The sequence below is a fragment of the Salvelinus fontinalis genome, chromosome 2 (genome assembly GCF_029448725.1).
Source record: "Salvelinus fontinalis isolate EN_2023a chromosome 2, ASM2944872v1, whole genome shotgun sequence".
Classification (NCBI taxonomy): Eukaryota; Metazoa; Chordata; class Actinopteri; order Salmoniformes; family Salmonidae; genus Salvelinus; species Salvelinus fontinalis.
In genome coordinates this window covers 6,863,578-6,879,081 of record NC_074666.1, presented here as the reverse complement: position 1 = coordinate 6,879,081, position 15,504 = coordinate 6,863,578, and the positions used below count along the sequence as shown (strand labels likewise).

General features: G+C 47.7%; 1 protein-coding gene across 1 annotated transcript in view; it reads left to right on the top strand.

Moving 5' to 3' along the window:
- Positions 1–11,731, top strand: part of LOC129810955 (procollagen galactosyltransferase 2-like) — a 33,551-nt gene extending 21,820 nt beyond the window's left edge. Inside the window, exons 11-12 of the mRNA XM_055861987.1 lie at positions 8,196–8,399; positions 10,125–11,731. Coding sequence (XP_055717962.1) covers positions 8,196–8,399; positions 10,125–10,356 — 436 coding nt within the window. The 3' untranslated portion in view covers positions 10,357–11,731. The remainder of the gene's footprint in view (positions 1–8,195; positions 8,400–10,124) is intronic.
- Positions 11,732–15,504: the final 3,773 nt, after the last annotated feature.

Below are 15,504 nucleotides of genomic sequence, written 5' to 3'. Positions count from 1 at the left end.
AACGCTGTCTCTCTCTCCCCTGTCCAGTACTCTGACTAACGCTGTCTCTCTCTCCCCTGTCCAGTACTCTGACTAACGCTGTCTCTCTCTCTCCCCTGTCCAGTACTCTGACTAACGCTGTCTCTCTCTCCTCTGTCCAGTACTCTGACTAACGCTGTCTCTCTCTCCTCTGTCCAGTACTCTGACTAACCCTGTCTCTCTCTCCCCTGTCCAGTACTCTGACTAACCCTGTCTCTCTCTCTCCTCTGTCCAGTACTCTGACTAACGCTGTCTCTCTCTCTCCTCTGTCCAGTACTCTGACTAACCCTGTCTCTCCTCTCCTCTGTCCAGTACTCTGACTAACCCTGTCTCTCTCTCCCCTGTCCAGTACTCTGACTAACCCTGTCTCTCTCTCTCCTCTGTCCAGTACTCTGACTAACGCTGTCTCTCTCTCTCCTGTCCAGTACTCTGACTAACGCTGTCTCTCTCTCTCCCCTGTCCAGTACTCTGACTAACCCTGTCTCTCTCTCTCCTCTGTCCAGTACTCTGACTAACCCTGTCTCTCTCTCTCCTCTGTCCAGTACTCTGACTAACCCTGTCTCTCTCTCCCCTGTCCAGTACTCTGACTAACGCTGTCTCTCTCTCTCCCCTGTCCAGTACTCTGACTAACCCTGTCTCTCTCTCTCCTGTCCAGTACTCTGACTAACGCTGTCTCTCTCTCTCCTCTGTCTAGTACTCTGACTAACGCTGTCTCTCTCTCCCCTGTCCAGTACTCTGACTAACGCTGTCTCTCTCTCCTGTCCAGTACTCTGACTAACCCTGTCTCTCTCTCCTCTGTCCAGTACTCTGACTAATCCTGTCTCTCTCTCTCCCCTGTCCAGTACTCTGACTAACGCTGTCTCTCTCTCCTCTGTCCAGTACTCTGACTAACCCTGTCTCTCTCTCCCCTGTCCAGTACTCTGACTAACGCTGTCTCTCTCTCCCCTGTCCAGTACTCTGACTAACCCTGTCTCTCTCTCCCCTGTCCAGTACTCTGACTAACGCTGTCTCTCTCTCCTCTGTCCAGTACTCTGACTAACCCTGTCTCTCTCTCCTCTGTCTAGTACTCTGACTAACGCTGTCTCTCTCTCTCCTCTGTCTAGTACTCTGACTAACGCTGTCTCTCTCTCTCCCCTGTCCAGTACTCGGACTAACCCTGTCTCTCTCTCCCCTGTCCAGTACTCTGACTAACGCTGTCTCTCTCTCCTCTGTCCAGTACTCTGACTAACCCTGTCTCTCTCTCCCCTGTCCAGTACTCTGACTAACGCTGTCTCTCTCTCCCCTGTCCAGTACTCTGACTAACCCTGTCTCTCTCTCCCCTGTCCAGTACTCTGACTAACGCTGTCTCTCTCTCCTCTGTCCAGTACTCTGACTAACCCTGTCTCTCTCTCCCCTGTCTAGTACTCTGACTAACGCTGTCTCTCTCTCTCCCCTGTCCAGTACTCTGACTAACGCTGTCTCTCTCTCTCCTCTGTCCAGTACTCTGACTAACGCTGTCTCTCTCTCTCCCCTGTCCAGTACTCTGACTAACCCTGTCTCTCTCTCCTCTGTCCAGTACTCTGACTAACGCTGTCTCTCTCTCTCCCCTGTCCAGTACTCTGACTAACGCTGTCTCTCTCTCTCCCCTGTCCAGTACTCTGACTAACGCTGTCTCTCTCTCTCCCCTGTCCAGTACTCTGACTAACGCTGTCTCTCTCTCTCCCCTGTCTAGTACTCTGACTAACGCTGTCTCTCTCTCTCCCCTGTCCAGTACTCTGACTAACGCTGTCTCTCTCTCTCCTCTGTCCAGTACTCTGACTAACGCTGTCTCTCTCTCTCCCCTGTCCAGTACTCTGACTAACCCTGTCTCTCTCTCCTCTGTCCAGTACTCTGACTAACGCTGTCTCTCTCTCTCCCCTGTCCAGTACTCTGACTAACGCTGTCTCTCTCTCTCCCCTGTCCAGTACTCTGACTAACGCTGTCTCTCTCTCTCCCCTGTCCAGTACTCTGACTAACGCTGTCTCTCTCTCTCCCCTGTCTAGTACTCTGACTAACGCTGTCTCTCTCTCTGCTCTGTCCAGTACTCTGACTAACGCTGTCTCTCTCTCTCCCCTGTCCAGTACTCTGACTAACGCTGTCTCTCTCTCTCCCCTGTCTAGTACTCTGACTAACCCTGTCTCTCTCTCCTCTGTCCAGTACTCTGACTAACCCTGTCTGTCTCTCTCCTGTCCAGTACTCTGACTAACGCTGTCTCTCTCTCTCCCCTGTCCAGTACTCTGACTAACCCTGTCTCTCTCTCTCCTCTGTCCAGTACTCTGACTAACCCTGTCTCTCTCTCTCCTCTGTCCAGTACTCTGACTAACCCTGTCTCTCTCTCCCCTGTCCAGTACTCTGACTAACACTGTCTCTCTCTCTCCCCTGTCCAGTACTCTGACTAACCCTGTCTCTCTCTCTCCTGTCCAGTACTCTGACTAACGCTGTCTCTCTCTCTCCTCTGTCTAGTACTCTGACTAACGCTGTCTCTCTCTCCCCTGTCCAGTACTCTGACTAACGCTGTCTCTCTCTCCTGTCCAGTACTCTGACTAACCCTGTCTCTCTCTCCTCTGTCCAGTACTCTGACTAATCCTGTCTCTCTCTCTCCCCTGTCCAGTACTCTGACTAACCCTGTCTCTCTCTCCTCTGTCTAGTACTCTGACTAACGCTGTCTCTCTCTCTCCTCTGTCTAGTACTCTGACTAACGCTGTCTCTCTCTCTCCCCTGTCCAGTACTCGGACTAACCCTGTCTCTCTCTCCCCTGTCCAGTACTCTGACTAACGCTGTCTCTCTCTCCTCTGTCCAGTACTCTGACTAACCCTGTCTCTCTCTCCCCTGTCCAGTACTCTGACTAAACGCTGTCTCTCTCTCCCCTGTCCAGTACTCTGACTAACCCTGTCTCTCTCTCCCCTGTCCAGTACTCTGACTAACCCTGTCTCTCTCTCCCGGGTCCAGTACTCTGACTAACCCCGTCTCTCTCTCCCCTGTCCAGTACTCTGACTAACCCTGTCTCTCTCTCTCCCCTGTCCAGTACTCTGACTAACCCCGTCTCTCTCTCCCCTGTCCAGTACTCTGACTAACCCTGTCTCTCTCTCCCCTGTCCAGTACTCTGACTAACCCTGTCTCTCTCTCCCCTGTCCAGTACTCTGACTAATGCTGTCTCTCTCTCTCCCCTGTCCAGTACTCTGACTAACCCTGTCTCTCTCTCCCCTGTCCAGTACTCTGACTAACCCTGTCTCTCTCTCCCCTGTCCAGTACTCTGACTAACCCTGTCTCTCTCTCCCCTGTCCAGTACTCTGACTTAACCCTGTCTCTCTCTCCCCTGTCCAGTACTCTGACTAACCCTGTCTCTCTCTCCCCTGTCCAGTACTCTGACTAACGCTGTCTCTCTCTCTCCCCTGTCCAGTACTCTGACTAACCCTGTCTCTCTCTCTCCCCTGTCCAGTACTCTGACTAACCCTGTCTCTCTCCCCTGTCCAGTACTCTGACTAACCCTGTCTCTCTCCCCTGTCCAGTACTCTGACTAACGCTGTCTCTCTCTCCCCTGTCCAGTACTCTGACTAACCCTGTCTCTCTCTCTCCCCTGTCCAGTACTCTGACTAATGCTGTCTCTCTCTCTCCCCTGTCCAGTACTCTGACTAACCCTGTCTCTCTCTCTCCCCTGTCCAGTACTCTGACTAACGCTGTCTCTCTCTCTCCTCTGTCCAGTACTCTGACTAACGCTGTCTCTCTCTCTCCCCTGTCCAGTACTCTGACTAACCCTGTCTCTCTCTCCCCTGTCCAGTACTCTGACTAACGCTGTCTCTCTCTCCTCTGTCCAGTACTCTGACTAACGCTGTCTCTCTCTCCCCTGTCCAGTACTCTGACTAACCCTGTCTCTCTCTCCCCTGTCCAGTACTCTGACTAACCCTGTCTCTCTCTCCCCTGTCCAGTACTCTGACTAACCCTGTCTCTCTCTCCCCTGTCCAGTACTCTGACTAACGCTGTCTCTCTCTCTCTCCCCTGTCCAGTACTCTGACTAACGCTGTCTCTCTCTCTCCCCTGTCCAGTACTCTGACTAACCCTGTCTCTCTCTCCCCTGTCCAGTACTCTGACTAACGCTGTCTCTCTCTCTCCCCTGTCCAGTACTCTGACTAACCCTGTCTCTCTCTCCCCTGTCCAGTACTCTGACTAACGCTGTCTCTCTCTCCCCTGTCCAGTACTCTGACTAACGCTGTCTCTCTCTCCCCTGTCCAGTACTCTGACTAACCCTGTCTCTCTCTCCCCTGTCCAGTACTCTGACTAACCCTGTCTCTCTCTCCCCTGTCCAGTACTCTGACTAACCCTGTCTCTCTCTCCTCTGTCCAGTACTCTGACTAACGCTGTCTCTCTCTCTCTCCTGTCCAGTACTCTGACTAACGCTGTCTCTCTCTCCTCTGTCCAGTACTCTGACTAACCCTGTCTCTCTCTCTCCCCTGTCCAGTACTCTGACTAACCCTGTCTCTCTCTCTCCCCTGTCCAGTACTCTGACTAACCCTGTCTCTCTCTCCCCTGTCCAGTACTCTTACTAACCCTGTCTCTCTCTCCTCTGTCCAGTACTCTGACTAACCCTGTCTCTCTCTCCCCTGTCCAGTACTCTGACTAACCCTGTCTCTCTCTCCCCTGTCCAGTACTCTGACTAACCCTGTCTCTCTCTCCCCTGTCCAGTACTCTGACTAACCCTGTCTCTCTCTCCTCTGTCCAGTACTCTGACTAACCCTGTCTCTCTCTCCTCTGTCCAGTACTCTGACTAACCCTGTCTCTCTCTCTCCCCTGTCCAGTACTCTGACTAACCCTGTCTCTCTCTCCCCTGTCCAGTACTCTGACTAACCCTGTCTCTCTCTCCTCTGTCCAGTACTCTGACTAACCCTGTCTCTCTCTCCCCTGTCCAGTACTCTGACTAACCCTGTCTCTCTCTCCCCTGTCCAGTACTCTGACTAACCCTGTCTCTCTCTCCCCTGTCCAGTACTCTGACTAACCCTGTCTCTCTCTCTCCCCTGTCCAGTACTCTGACTTAACCCTGTCTCTCTCTCCCCTGTCCAGTACTCTGACTTAACCCTGTCTCTCTCTCCCCTGTCCAGTACTCTGACTAACGCTGTCTCTCTCTCCCCTGTCCAGTACTCTGACTAACCCTGTCTCTCTCTCTCCCCTGTCCAGTACTCTGACTAACCCTGTCTCTCTCTCTCCCCTGTCCAGTACTCTGACTAACGCTGTCTCTCTCTCTCCCCTGTCCAGTACTCTGACTAACCCTGTCTCTCTCTCCCCTGTCCAGTACTCTGACTTAACCCTGTCTCTCTCTCCCCTGTCCAGTACTCTGACTAACCCTGTCTCTTTCTCCCCTGTCCAGTACTCTGACTAACGCTGTCTCTCTCTCTCCTCTGTCCAGTACTCTGACTAACCCTGTCTCTCTCTCCCCTGTCCAGTACTCTGACTAACCCTGTCTCTCTCTCTCCCCTGTCCAGTACTCTGACTAACGCTGTCTCTCTCTCCCCTGTCCAGTACTCTGACTAACCCTGTCTCTCTCTCCCCTGTCTAGTACTCTGACTAACGCTGTCTCTCTCTCCCCTGTCCAGTACTCTGACTAACCCTGTCTCTCTCTCCTCTGTCCAGTACTCTGACTAACGCTGTCTCTCTCTCTCCCCTGTCCAGTACTCTGACTAACGCTGTCTCTCTCTCTCCCCTGTCCAGTACTCTGACTAACGCTGTCTCTCTCTCTCCCCTGTCCAGTACTCTGACTAACCCTGTCTCTCTCTCTCCCCTGTCTAGTACTCTGACTAATGCTGTCTCTCTCTCCTCTGTCCAGTACTCTGACTAACCCTGTCTCTCTCTCCCCTGTCCAGTACTCTGACTAACCCTGTCTCTCTCTCTCCTGTCCAGTACTCTGACTAACGCTGTCTCTCTCTCTCCCCTGTCCAGTACTCTGACTAACGCTGTCTCTCTCTCCTCTGTCCAGTACTCTGACTAACCCTGTCTCTCTCTCCTCTGTCCAGTACTCTGACTTACCCTGTCTCTCTCTCTCCCCTGTCCAGTACTCTGACTAACGCTGTCTCTCTCTCTCCCCTGTCCAGTACTCTGACTTAACCCTGTCTCTCTCTCCCCTGTCCAGTACTCTGACTAACCCTGTCTCTCTCTCCCCTGTCCAGTACTCTGACTAACCCTGTCTCTCTCTCTCCCCTGTCCAGTACTCTGACTAACGCTGTCTCTCTCTCCCCTGTCCAGTACTCTGACTAACCCTGTCTCTCTCTCCCCTGTCTAGTACTCTGACTAACGCTGTCTCTCTCTCCCCTGTCCAGTACTCTGACTAACCCTGTCTCTCTCTCCTCTGTCCAGTACTCTGACTAACGCTGTCTCTCTCTCTCCCCTGTCCAGTACTCTGACTAACGCTGTCTCTCTCTCTCCCCTGTCCAGTACTCTGACTAACCCTGTCTCTCTCTCCCCTGTCCAGTACTCTGACTTAACCCTGTCTCTCTCTCCCCTGTCCAGTACTCTGACTAACCCTGTCTCTTTCTCCCCTGTCCAGTACTCTGACTAACACTGTCTCTCTCTCTCCTCTGTCCAGTACTCTGACTAACCCTGTCTCTCTCTCCCCTGTCCAGTACTCTGACTAACCCTGTCTCTCTCTCTCCCCTGTCCAGTACTCTGACTAACGCTGTCTCTCTCTCCCCTGTCCAGTACTCTGACTAACCCTGTCTCTCTCTCCCCTGTCTAGTACTCTGACTAACGCTGTCTCTCTCTCCCCTGTCCAGTACTCTGACTAACCCTGTCTCTCTCTCCTCTGTCCAGTACTCTGACTAACGCTGTCTCTCTCTCTCCCCTGTCCAGTACTCTGACTAACGCTGTCTCTCTCTCTCCCCTGTCCAGTACTCTGACTAACGCTGTCTCTCTCTCTCCCCTGTCCAGTACTCTGACTAACCCTGTCTCTCTCTCTCCCCTGTCTAGTACTCTGACTAATGCTGTCTCTCTCTCCTCTGTCCAGTACTCTGACTAACCCTGTCTCTCTCTCCCCTGTCCAGTACTCTGACTAACCCTGTCTCTCTCTCTCCTGTCCAGTACTCTGACTAACGCTGTCTCTCTCTCTCCCCTGTCCAGTACTCTGACTAACGCTGTCTCTCTCTCCTCTGTCCAGTACTCTGACTAACCCTGTCTCTCTCTCCTCTGTCCAGTACTCTGACTTACCCTGTCTCTCTCTCTCCCCTGTCCAGTACTCTGACTAACGCTGTCTCTCTCTCTCCCCTGTCCAGTACTCTGACTTAACCCTGTCTCTCTCTCCCCTGTCCAGTACTCTGACTAACCCTGTCTCTCTCTCCCCTGTCCAGTACTCTGACTAACCCTGTCTCTCTCTCTCCCCTGTCCAGTACTCTGACTAACGCTGTCTCTCTCTCCCCTGTCCAGTACTCTGACTAACCCTGTCTCTCTCTCCCCTGTCTAGTACTCTGACTAACGCTGTCTCTCTCTCCCCTGTCCAGTACTCTGACTAACCCTGTCTCTCTCTCCTCTGTCCAGTACTCTGACTAACGCTGTCTCTCTCTCTCCCCTGTCCAGTACTCTGACTAACGCTGTCTCTCTCTCTCCCCTGTCCAGTACTCTGACTAACCCTGTCTCTCTCTCTCCCCTGTCTAGTACTCTGACTAACGCTGTCTCTCTCTCCTCTGTCCAGTACTCTGACTAACCCTGTCTCTCTCTCCCCTGTCCAGTACTCTGACTAACCCTGTCTCTCTCTCTCCTGTCCAGTACTCTGACTAACGCTGTCTCTCTCTCTCCCCTGTCCAGTACTCTGACTAACGCTGTCTCTCTCTCCTCTGTCCAGTACTCTGACTAACCCTGTCTCTCTCTCCTCTGTCCAGTACTCTGACTTACCCTGTCTCTCTCTCTCCCCTGTCCAGTACTCTGACTAACGCTGTCTCTCTCTCTCCCCTGTCCAGTACTCTGACTTAACCCTGTCTCTCTCTCCCCTGTCCAGTACTCTGACTAACCCTGTCTCTCTCTCCCCTGTCCAGTACTCTGACTAACCCTGTCTCTCTCTCTCCTCTGTCCAGTACTCTGACTAACGCTGTCTCTCTCTCTCCCCTGTCCAGTACTCTGACTAACGCTGTCTCTCTCTCCCCTGTCCAGTACTCTGACTAACCCTGTCTGTCCACTGTCCCCAGTTACCTGGGCCGTAAGCAGGTGAAGCCAGGTGATGAGGAGGTGGTGGAGAACGTGAGGAACCTGGTGGTAGCAGACTATTCCTACTGGACCCTGTCCTACGCCATCTCTCTCCAGGGCGCCCAGAAACTGCTCAACGCTGAACCCCTCTCCAAGATGCTGCCCGTCGATGAATTCTTACCCATCATGTACGACAAACACACCAAGTAAGTACCACAACTGTTTTTTTGAAATTCTATTTATTCTTGTATTTATTTAGCCATTCTCAAGATGTTCTCAGATCACTGAGACCAGACACACCAAGTAGGTAGAACTGAAACCTGAAGAATTATGTTAGCTCGCCCTGCGCTACTGCCTATACCCCTCAAACTGCCTATACCCCTCAAACTCAACTCTGGACCTCGAAGCCAGTTCCGCTGCATTTGTTCATTATTGCCCTCTAATCAGGGACTGATTTAGACCTGGGACACCACGTGGGTTAATTATCAAGTAGAACAGAAAACCAGCAGGCTTCGGACCTCGTAGGGTAAGAGTTGAATAGCCCTGGCCCTAGACTTGTGGGGTTAAGACAGGTTTGTAATGTGCAGGAAATCCAGGTTCAAACCCAGTTGGTATGTAAGTTTGACAACACTCCATAAGGGAGAGAGCTGGTGAAACAAAGTAGCCAAATTGTCTTTGAAAAGTAGTGTCATAAGTCCTCAAGAATCAGCTCCAAGATAGTCCAGTACTACCTTGGGATCGTTCTTGAAATATTTGTTTTACTAGGACCATCCTTCATCCATTGCCAATGGAACGTAATATGATTTTAGTGCTACAAAGCTGTTAGGGAACTCTGCTTTGTGCCATTAAAAATTGCTTTTCATCTTGTGTAGCTTGTTCTGACCCTTTGCCAGCATTGAACTGCCAAAGCTATAGCAACAACTCCTAATTAGCTGCAGTTTTGGATACACGTTGTGCATAAATGTAGCTTTGGAATGGACATAGATTTGAAAACCACTGTTACAATCACCAGCCCATGGTTTCACATCTATAGCCTCCCTTTGATGTTCACCTTCTTGTGACCACATTCTTGGCTCAACTTTTAAATGCCTGCTTTTAAAATAGCTTGCCACAATTAAAATGTTCCCTCTAATTCTGAAACGCATTCACATTTTAGTCATGTCAAGAAGGCAAACGGTTTTGTACTTTGCTTCGTTAGTTTTAGTCTCTGCTGACTGACTTGGCTTGTTGTAGCGTTCCAGTTTCATGTGGTCAACTCCCTGGCTCTCTCTCTGGCTGCATGACATGTGTCTGCCAGACTAAACTAATAGAACCCAGAGCCTCTCTGAGCCAATGGGAACCAGGCATGCATCCAGAAGCCTGTTAGAATGCCTTTGCGTTCTGTTGAGAATTCCTGTGTGTTCTGTCATGTGTGGAAACCTGGCCAGCTGCCATCATCCCTAGTCCTTCTCCCCCTTCCCCCGTCCCGTCCTCTTCCCTGTGTGGTTCTGCTTCAATATGCCTGGAGTTGATTCTGGGCCTTCTGACTAACTGATTCATTCTTTCTAAGAGTTGTCCAACCCACAAACTTATTCCCAGGACTTGTATTATAACCTTGTTTCCACAAAATATATTTCATGTCATTTCATCTCTCAATGTTATTTTGTAATGTTTCGAAATTACCAGTACATTTTAAAACTGTTACCTTTCATAGGATTACATTTTAGCTGTGTATTGTTTCCCACCATAACACTGTATCATGTAACTGTATGATGAAGTGTGGCCCTGTTCTGGATATTTACATACACTCTCAAGCTATGTACACACAGTTCTATCTTTGTTATGGACAGGCTAGTTTTTATCTGTTTGGTGGACGTTTTAACATCAGACTTAATATTGTCATCATCCTGTGACCAATATATCTCTAACCTCCCTGTCCTGTTGGTCAACAGTGAGAACTACAAGTCCCACTATCCTAACCGTAACCTGCAGGCGTTCTCCACACGCCCCCTACTGGTGCAACCAGCTCAATATGCCGGGGACCCCAAGTGGGTGAGCGACACAGAGACCTCCACGCTGTGGGACGACGACAACGTGCGAACAGACTGGAGGGGCTCCCACAAAACCCTGAAGGGGGCTCCCCAACCCGACATGCTGCAGACGTCATATAAAGATGAGCTGTAGTTCAACCATATGTATTAATGCCTGATTCACACTGCACGGCCAACCCCACCCTTACGGAGCTGACTTGGATATTGTCTTTTCACATTGTTCTTTTACAGCACAGTTCCAAAAACAACTGTGGATGCATAACCAGGCAGGTACTGTTTGGTTTGACTCGGTAGTGTGAAAAAGGTTACTGGTTATGGTGCCACTGTTGACTGGGCCACTTCATTTCTCACTGTATAATTCGCCATTTTGTATTTGGTACATCGGCCCATAATCACTGGGAGTGACTGGATATACAGACAGTAGTGATGCTGGCGGAGGCTCTATAGACTTGGTCAAGTGCTCCAAGACCTGATTTCAAAGTGTGTGTGTGGGTTTGTTTGTGTGTGTTCAAATCAAATGATGCATGTTAGGAATGCCAGTGTTTATGGAAGGACACTCCTATACTGTCAGACACCTTCAAGGGTTGGGGTCAATTTCAAATTGAAGGCATTCAATTCAGGAAGTAAACTGAAATTACAGTTCAATTATGGATAAAAAATATATGTATATTTTCAATGACGTCTTAATAAACTGAAAAGTAGAAGTTTATTTATTATAATTCATTTTAAATTCAACTCACTATCTGAATTGACTGGCTTCAATAGGAATTGACCCCAACCGTGCTATTGTGCACTGCAGAGAGCACTCCAGGGCCTGGGTGAGTGACCCTCACTGTACATCTAGTCACTGGGTGTCAGATAACAGAAATACTGTAGGAAACCATTCTCTTTTATATCACATTCTACTCATTCTGTGTATTGTGATAACAATCCTAGTAAATGTTTTCTTTACTTTAGTAAAGTAACTCCAAACAAGTTGAACTGTAAGCACTTACACATGGTAAGGATTCTACAGCAGTGGTAATACGTTAGGAGCAGTGTCTCTCTCTAGGCCTGACCTCATGCTAGTCTTAAACCAGATCAACAGTCCAGAGAGAAGCCTGCCAACCATATTCTCCTGACATGGTGTCAGTTGCCACGACAATCAAGTTACATTCTGACTGAGCTCATCTATATTGGTTTGTGTTGATGTATTTTTTCCGTGTACAAATGCTATTATTTGTACAATTCATATTGACAGTTTTCCTAATTTATTTCTAGCATTATATTGTGCTTTTTGAATGCACAGTATTAAACCCAAGTGCATGTCTTAATTGTAGTGAAATTCCCTCTTTGTCAAATAAATGACTATACTGTACCTTGATGTCAAGCAACTATGAAGATCAAATGTTTTTCAAAAGTAGCACATTTGGCAGAAGCTTTGTCAGTGCCAAAACCGTTCAAAAATGGATGTGACACTGATGTAACTAACTTTATACATGATTAAAAATCTACTTTTTCAATTTTTATTGAAATTGTATTTATGAAAATGCACTGACATTTTTAAGATACATGTACTGACATGAAAGCACCACAAGAGGGCAGACAAAGATCGTTTTTAGGCAGTGTATGAAAAAGGCATTTTTAGGGAAGTGTAGTTAGTTACTCTAAAATGAGCAGCTGTGGAAAAAGTACCCAATTGTCATACTTGAGTAAAAGTAAAGATTCCTTAATAGAAAATTACTCAAGTAAAAGTCACACAGTTTTTATTACAAGAGTAAACGTCTACAAGTATTTGGTTAAAAATATAGTCTTGGCCAAAAGTTGAGGTATGACACAAATATTAATTTCCACAAAGTTTGCTGCTTCAGTGTCTTTAGATATTTTTGTCAGATGTTACTATGGAATACTGAAGTATAATTACAAGCATTTCATAAGTGTCAAAGGCTTTTATTGACAATTACATGAAGTTGATGCAAAGAGTCAATATTTGCATTTTTTTTTTTTTTTTTTTTTTTTTACCTTTATTTAACTAGGCAAGTCAGTTAAGAACAAATTCTTATTTTCAATGACGGCCTAGGAACAGTGGGTTAACTGCCTGTTCAGGGGCAGAACGACAGATTTGTACCTTGTCAGCTCGGGGATTTGAACTTGCAACCTTCCGGTTACTAGTCCAACGCTCTAACCACTAGGCTACCCTGCCGCCATTGTTGACCCTTCTTTTTCAAGATCTCTGCAATCCCCCCTGACATGCTGTCAATTAACTTCTGGGCCACATCCTGACTGATGGCAGCCCATTCTTGCACAATCAATGCATGGAGTTTGTCAGAATTTGTGGGTTTTTGTTTGTCCACCCGCCTCTTGAGGATTGACCACAAGTTCTCAATGGGATTAAGGTATGGGGAGTTGCCTGGCCATGGACCCAAAATATTGATGTTTTGTTCCCCGAGGCACTTAGTTATCACTTTTGCCTTATGGCAAGGTGCTCCATCATGCTGGAAAAGGTATTGTTCGTCACCAAACTGTTCCTGGATGGTTGGGAGAAGTTGCTCTCAGAGGATGTGTTGGTACCATTCTTTATTCATTGCTGTGTTCTTAGGCAAAAGTGTGAGTGAGCCCACTCCCTTGGCTGAGAACCAACCCCACACATGAATGGTCTCAGGATGCTTTACTGTTGGCATGACACAGGATTGATGGTAGCGCTGAACTTGTCTTCTCCGGACAAGCTTTTTTCCGGATGCCCCAAACAATCGGAAAGGGGATTCATCAGAGAAAATGACTTTACCCCAGTCCTAGCTTTTGTAGAATATCAGTCTGTCCCTGATGTTTTTCCTGGAGAGAAGTGGCTTCTTTGCTGCCTTTCTTGACACCAGACCATCCTTCAAAAGTCTTCGCCTCACTGTGCGTGCAGATGCACTCACACCTGCCTGCTGCCATTCCTGAGCAAGCTCTGTACTGGTGGTGCCCCGATCCCGCAGCTGAATCAACTTTAGGAGACGGTCCTGGCGCTTGCTGGACTTTCTTGGGCGCCCTGAAGACTTCTTCACAACAATTAAACCGCTCTCCTTGAAGTTCTTGATAATCCGATAAATGGTTGATCTATGTGCAATATTACTGGCAGCAATATCCTTGCATGTGAAGCCCTTTTTGTCCAAAGCAATGATGACGGCACGTGTTTCCTTGCAGATAACCACGGTTGACAGAGGAAGAACAATGATTCCAAGCACCACCCTCCTTTTGAAGCTTCCAGTCTGTTATTTGAACTCAATCAGCATGACAGAGTGATCTCCAGCCTTGTCCTCGTCAACACTCACACCTGTGTTAACGAGAGAATCACTGACATGATGTCAGCTGGTCCTTTTGTGGCAGGGCTGAAATGCAGTGGAAATGTTTTTGGGGGATTCAGTTAAATTGCATAGCAAAGAGGGTCTTTGCAATTAATTGCAATTCATCTGATCACTCTTCATAACATTCTGGAGTATATGCAAATTGCCATCATACAAACTGAGGCAGCAGACTGTGAAAATTAATATTTGTGTAATTCTCAAAACTTTTGGCCACGATTGTACCTAGTATCAAAAGTAAAAGTATAAATCCTTTCAAATTTCTTATATTAAGTAAACCAGACAGCACAATTATTATATGTTGTTTTAATCTACTGATAGCCAGGGGCACACTCCAACACTCAGACATAATTTACAGATAGCCAGGGGCACACTCCAACACTCAGACATCATTTACAGATAGCCAGGGGCACACTCCAACACTCAGACATCATTTACAGATAGCCAGGGGCACACTCCAACACTCAGACATCATTTACAGATAGCACGGGGCACACTCCAACACTCAGACATCATTTACAGATAGCTAAGGACACACTCCAACACTCAAGACATCATTTACAAACAAAGCATTTGTGTTTAGTGAGTCCGCCATATCAGAGGCAGTAGGGATGACCAGGAATGTTATCTTGATAAGTGAGTACATTTTGCCATTTTCCTGTCCTGCTAATCATTCAAAATGTAATGAGTACTTTTGGGTGTCAATGAAAATGTATGTAGTAAAAAGTCTAATATTTTCTTCAGGAATGTAGTGAAGTATAAGTTATCAAAAATGTAATAGTAAAGTATAGATACCCCATAAAACTACTTAAGTAGTACTTTAAAGTATTTTTTACTTAAGTACTTAACACCACTGGAAATGAGTGTGATGTACCCAACACCTGTTGTGTTATAAATGGATGAGAGAGCTTATAAATGGATGAGAGAGTTTCCTACTGCCTGAGCTATGTTGTTGATGTAAATTGAGAAGAGCATGGGGCCTAGGTGCGAGCCTTGGGGTACTCCCTTGGTGACAAGCAGTGGTTGAGACAGCAGATGTTCTGACTTTATACACTGCACTCTTTCCGAGAGCAAACCAGGCCAAAAACCCCTCTGAGACACCAATAGAATGTTCTACCATATCAAAAGCTTTGGCCAAGTCAATAAAAATAGCAACACAACATTGCTTAGAATCAAGGGCAATGGTGAAATTATTTAGAACCTTTAAGGTTACAGTGACACATCCATAACCTGAGCGGAAACCAGATAGCATACCAGAGAGAATACTATAGACATCAAGAAAGCCAGTCAGTTGATTATTGACAAGTTTTTTCCAACACTTTTGATAAACAGGGCAAAATAGAAATTGGCCTATAACAGTTAGGATCAGCTTGATCTCCCGCTTAAATAAAGGACCCACCAAGCAATGGGAACCTCCCCAGATAGGAGAGACAGGTTAAAAAGGTCAGAGATAGGCTTGGTGATGATAGGGGCTGCAACCTTAAAGAAGAAAGGATCTAAACCATCAGAACCTGTGTAGCGGGGAAGAGGAAAAAGAGGGAGGAGCATCGGGGCTAGTCACATTAGAAGGGGTGGGAGATGAGGAAATGTTGGATGGGTAAGGAGGCATGGCTGAGTCAAATAATATTTCTGACTTAATGAAGTGGTGATTAAAGAGCTCAGCCATGCGTTCCTTGTCAGTAACAACCACATCATCAACATTAAGGAACATGGGCAGCTGTGAGGAGGAGGGTTTATTCTCCAGGTATTTAACCGTTCTCCAGAACTTATTGGGGTTAGATCCACAGAGAGAGAACTGCTCCTTAAAGTAACTAACTTTGGCCTTCCGGATAGCCTGAGTGCACTTATTTCTCATTTGCCTGAACGAGAGCCAGTCAGCCTGAGTATGTGTGTGCAGAGCCTTTCACCAAATAGAATTCTTGAGGTAGAGTAACTCAGCAAGATCACGGTCAAACCAG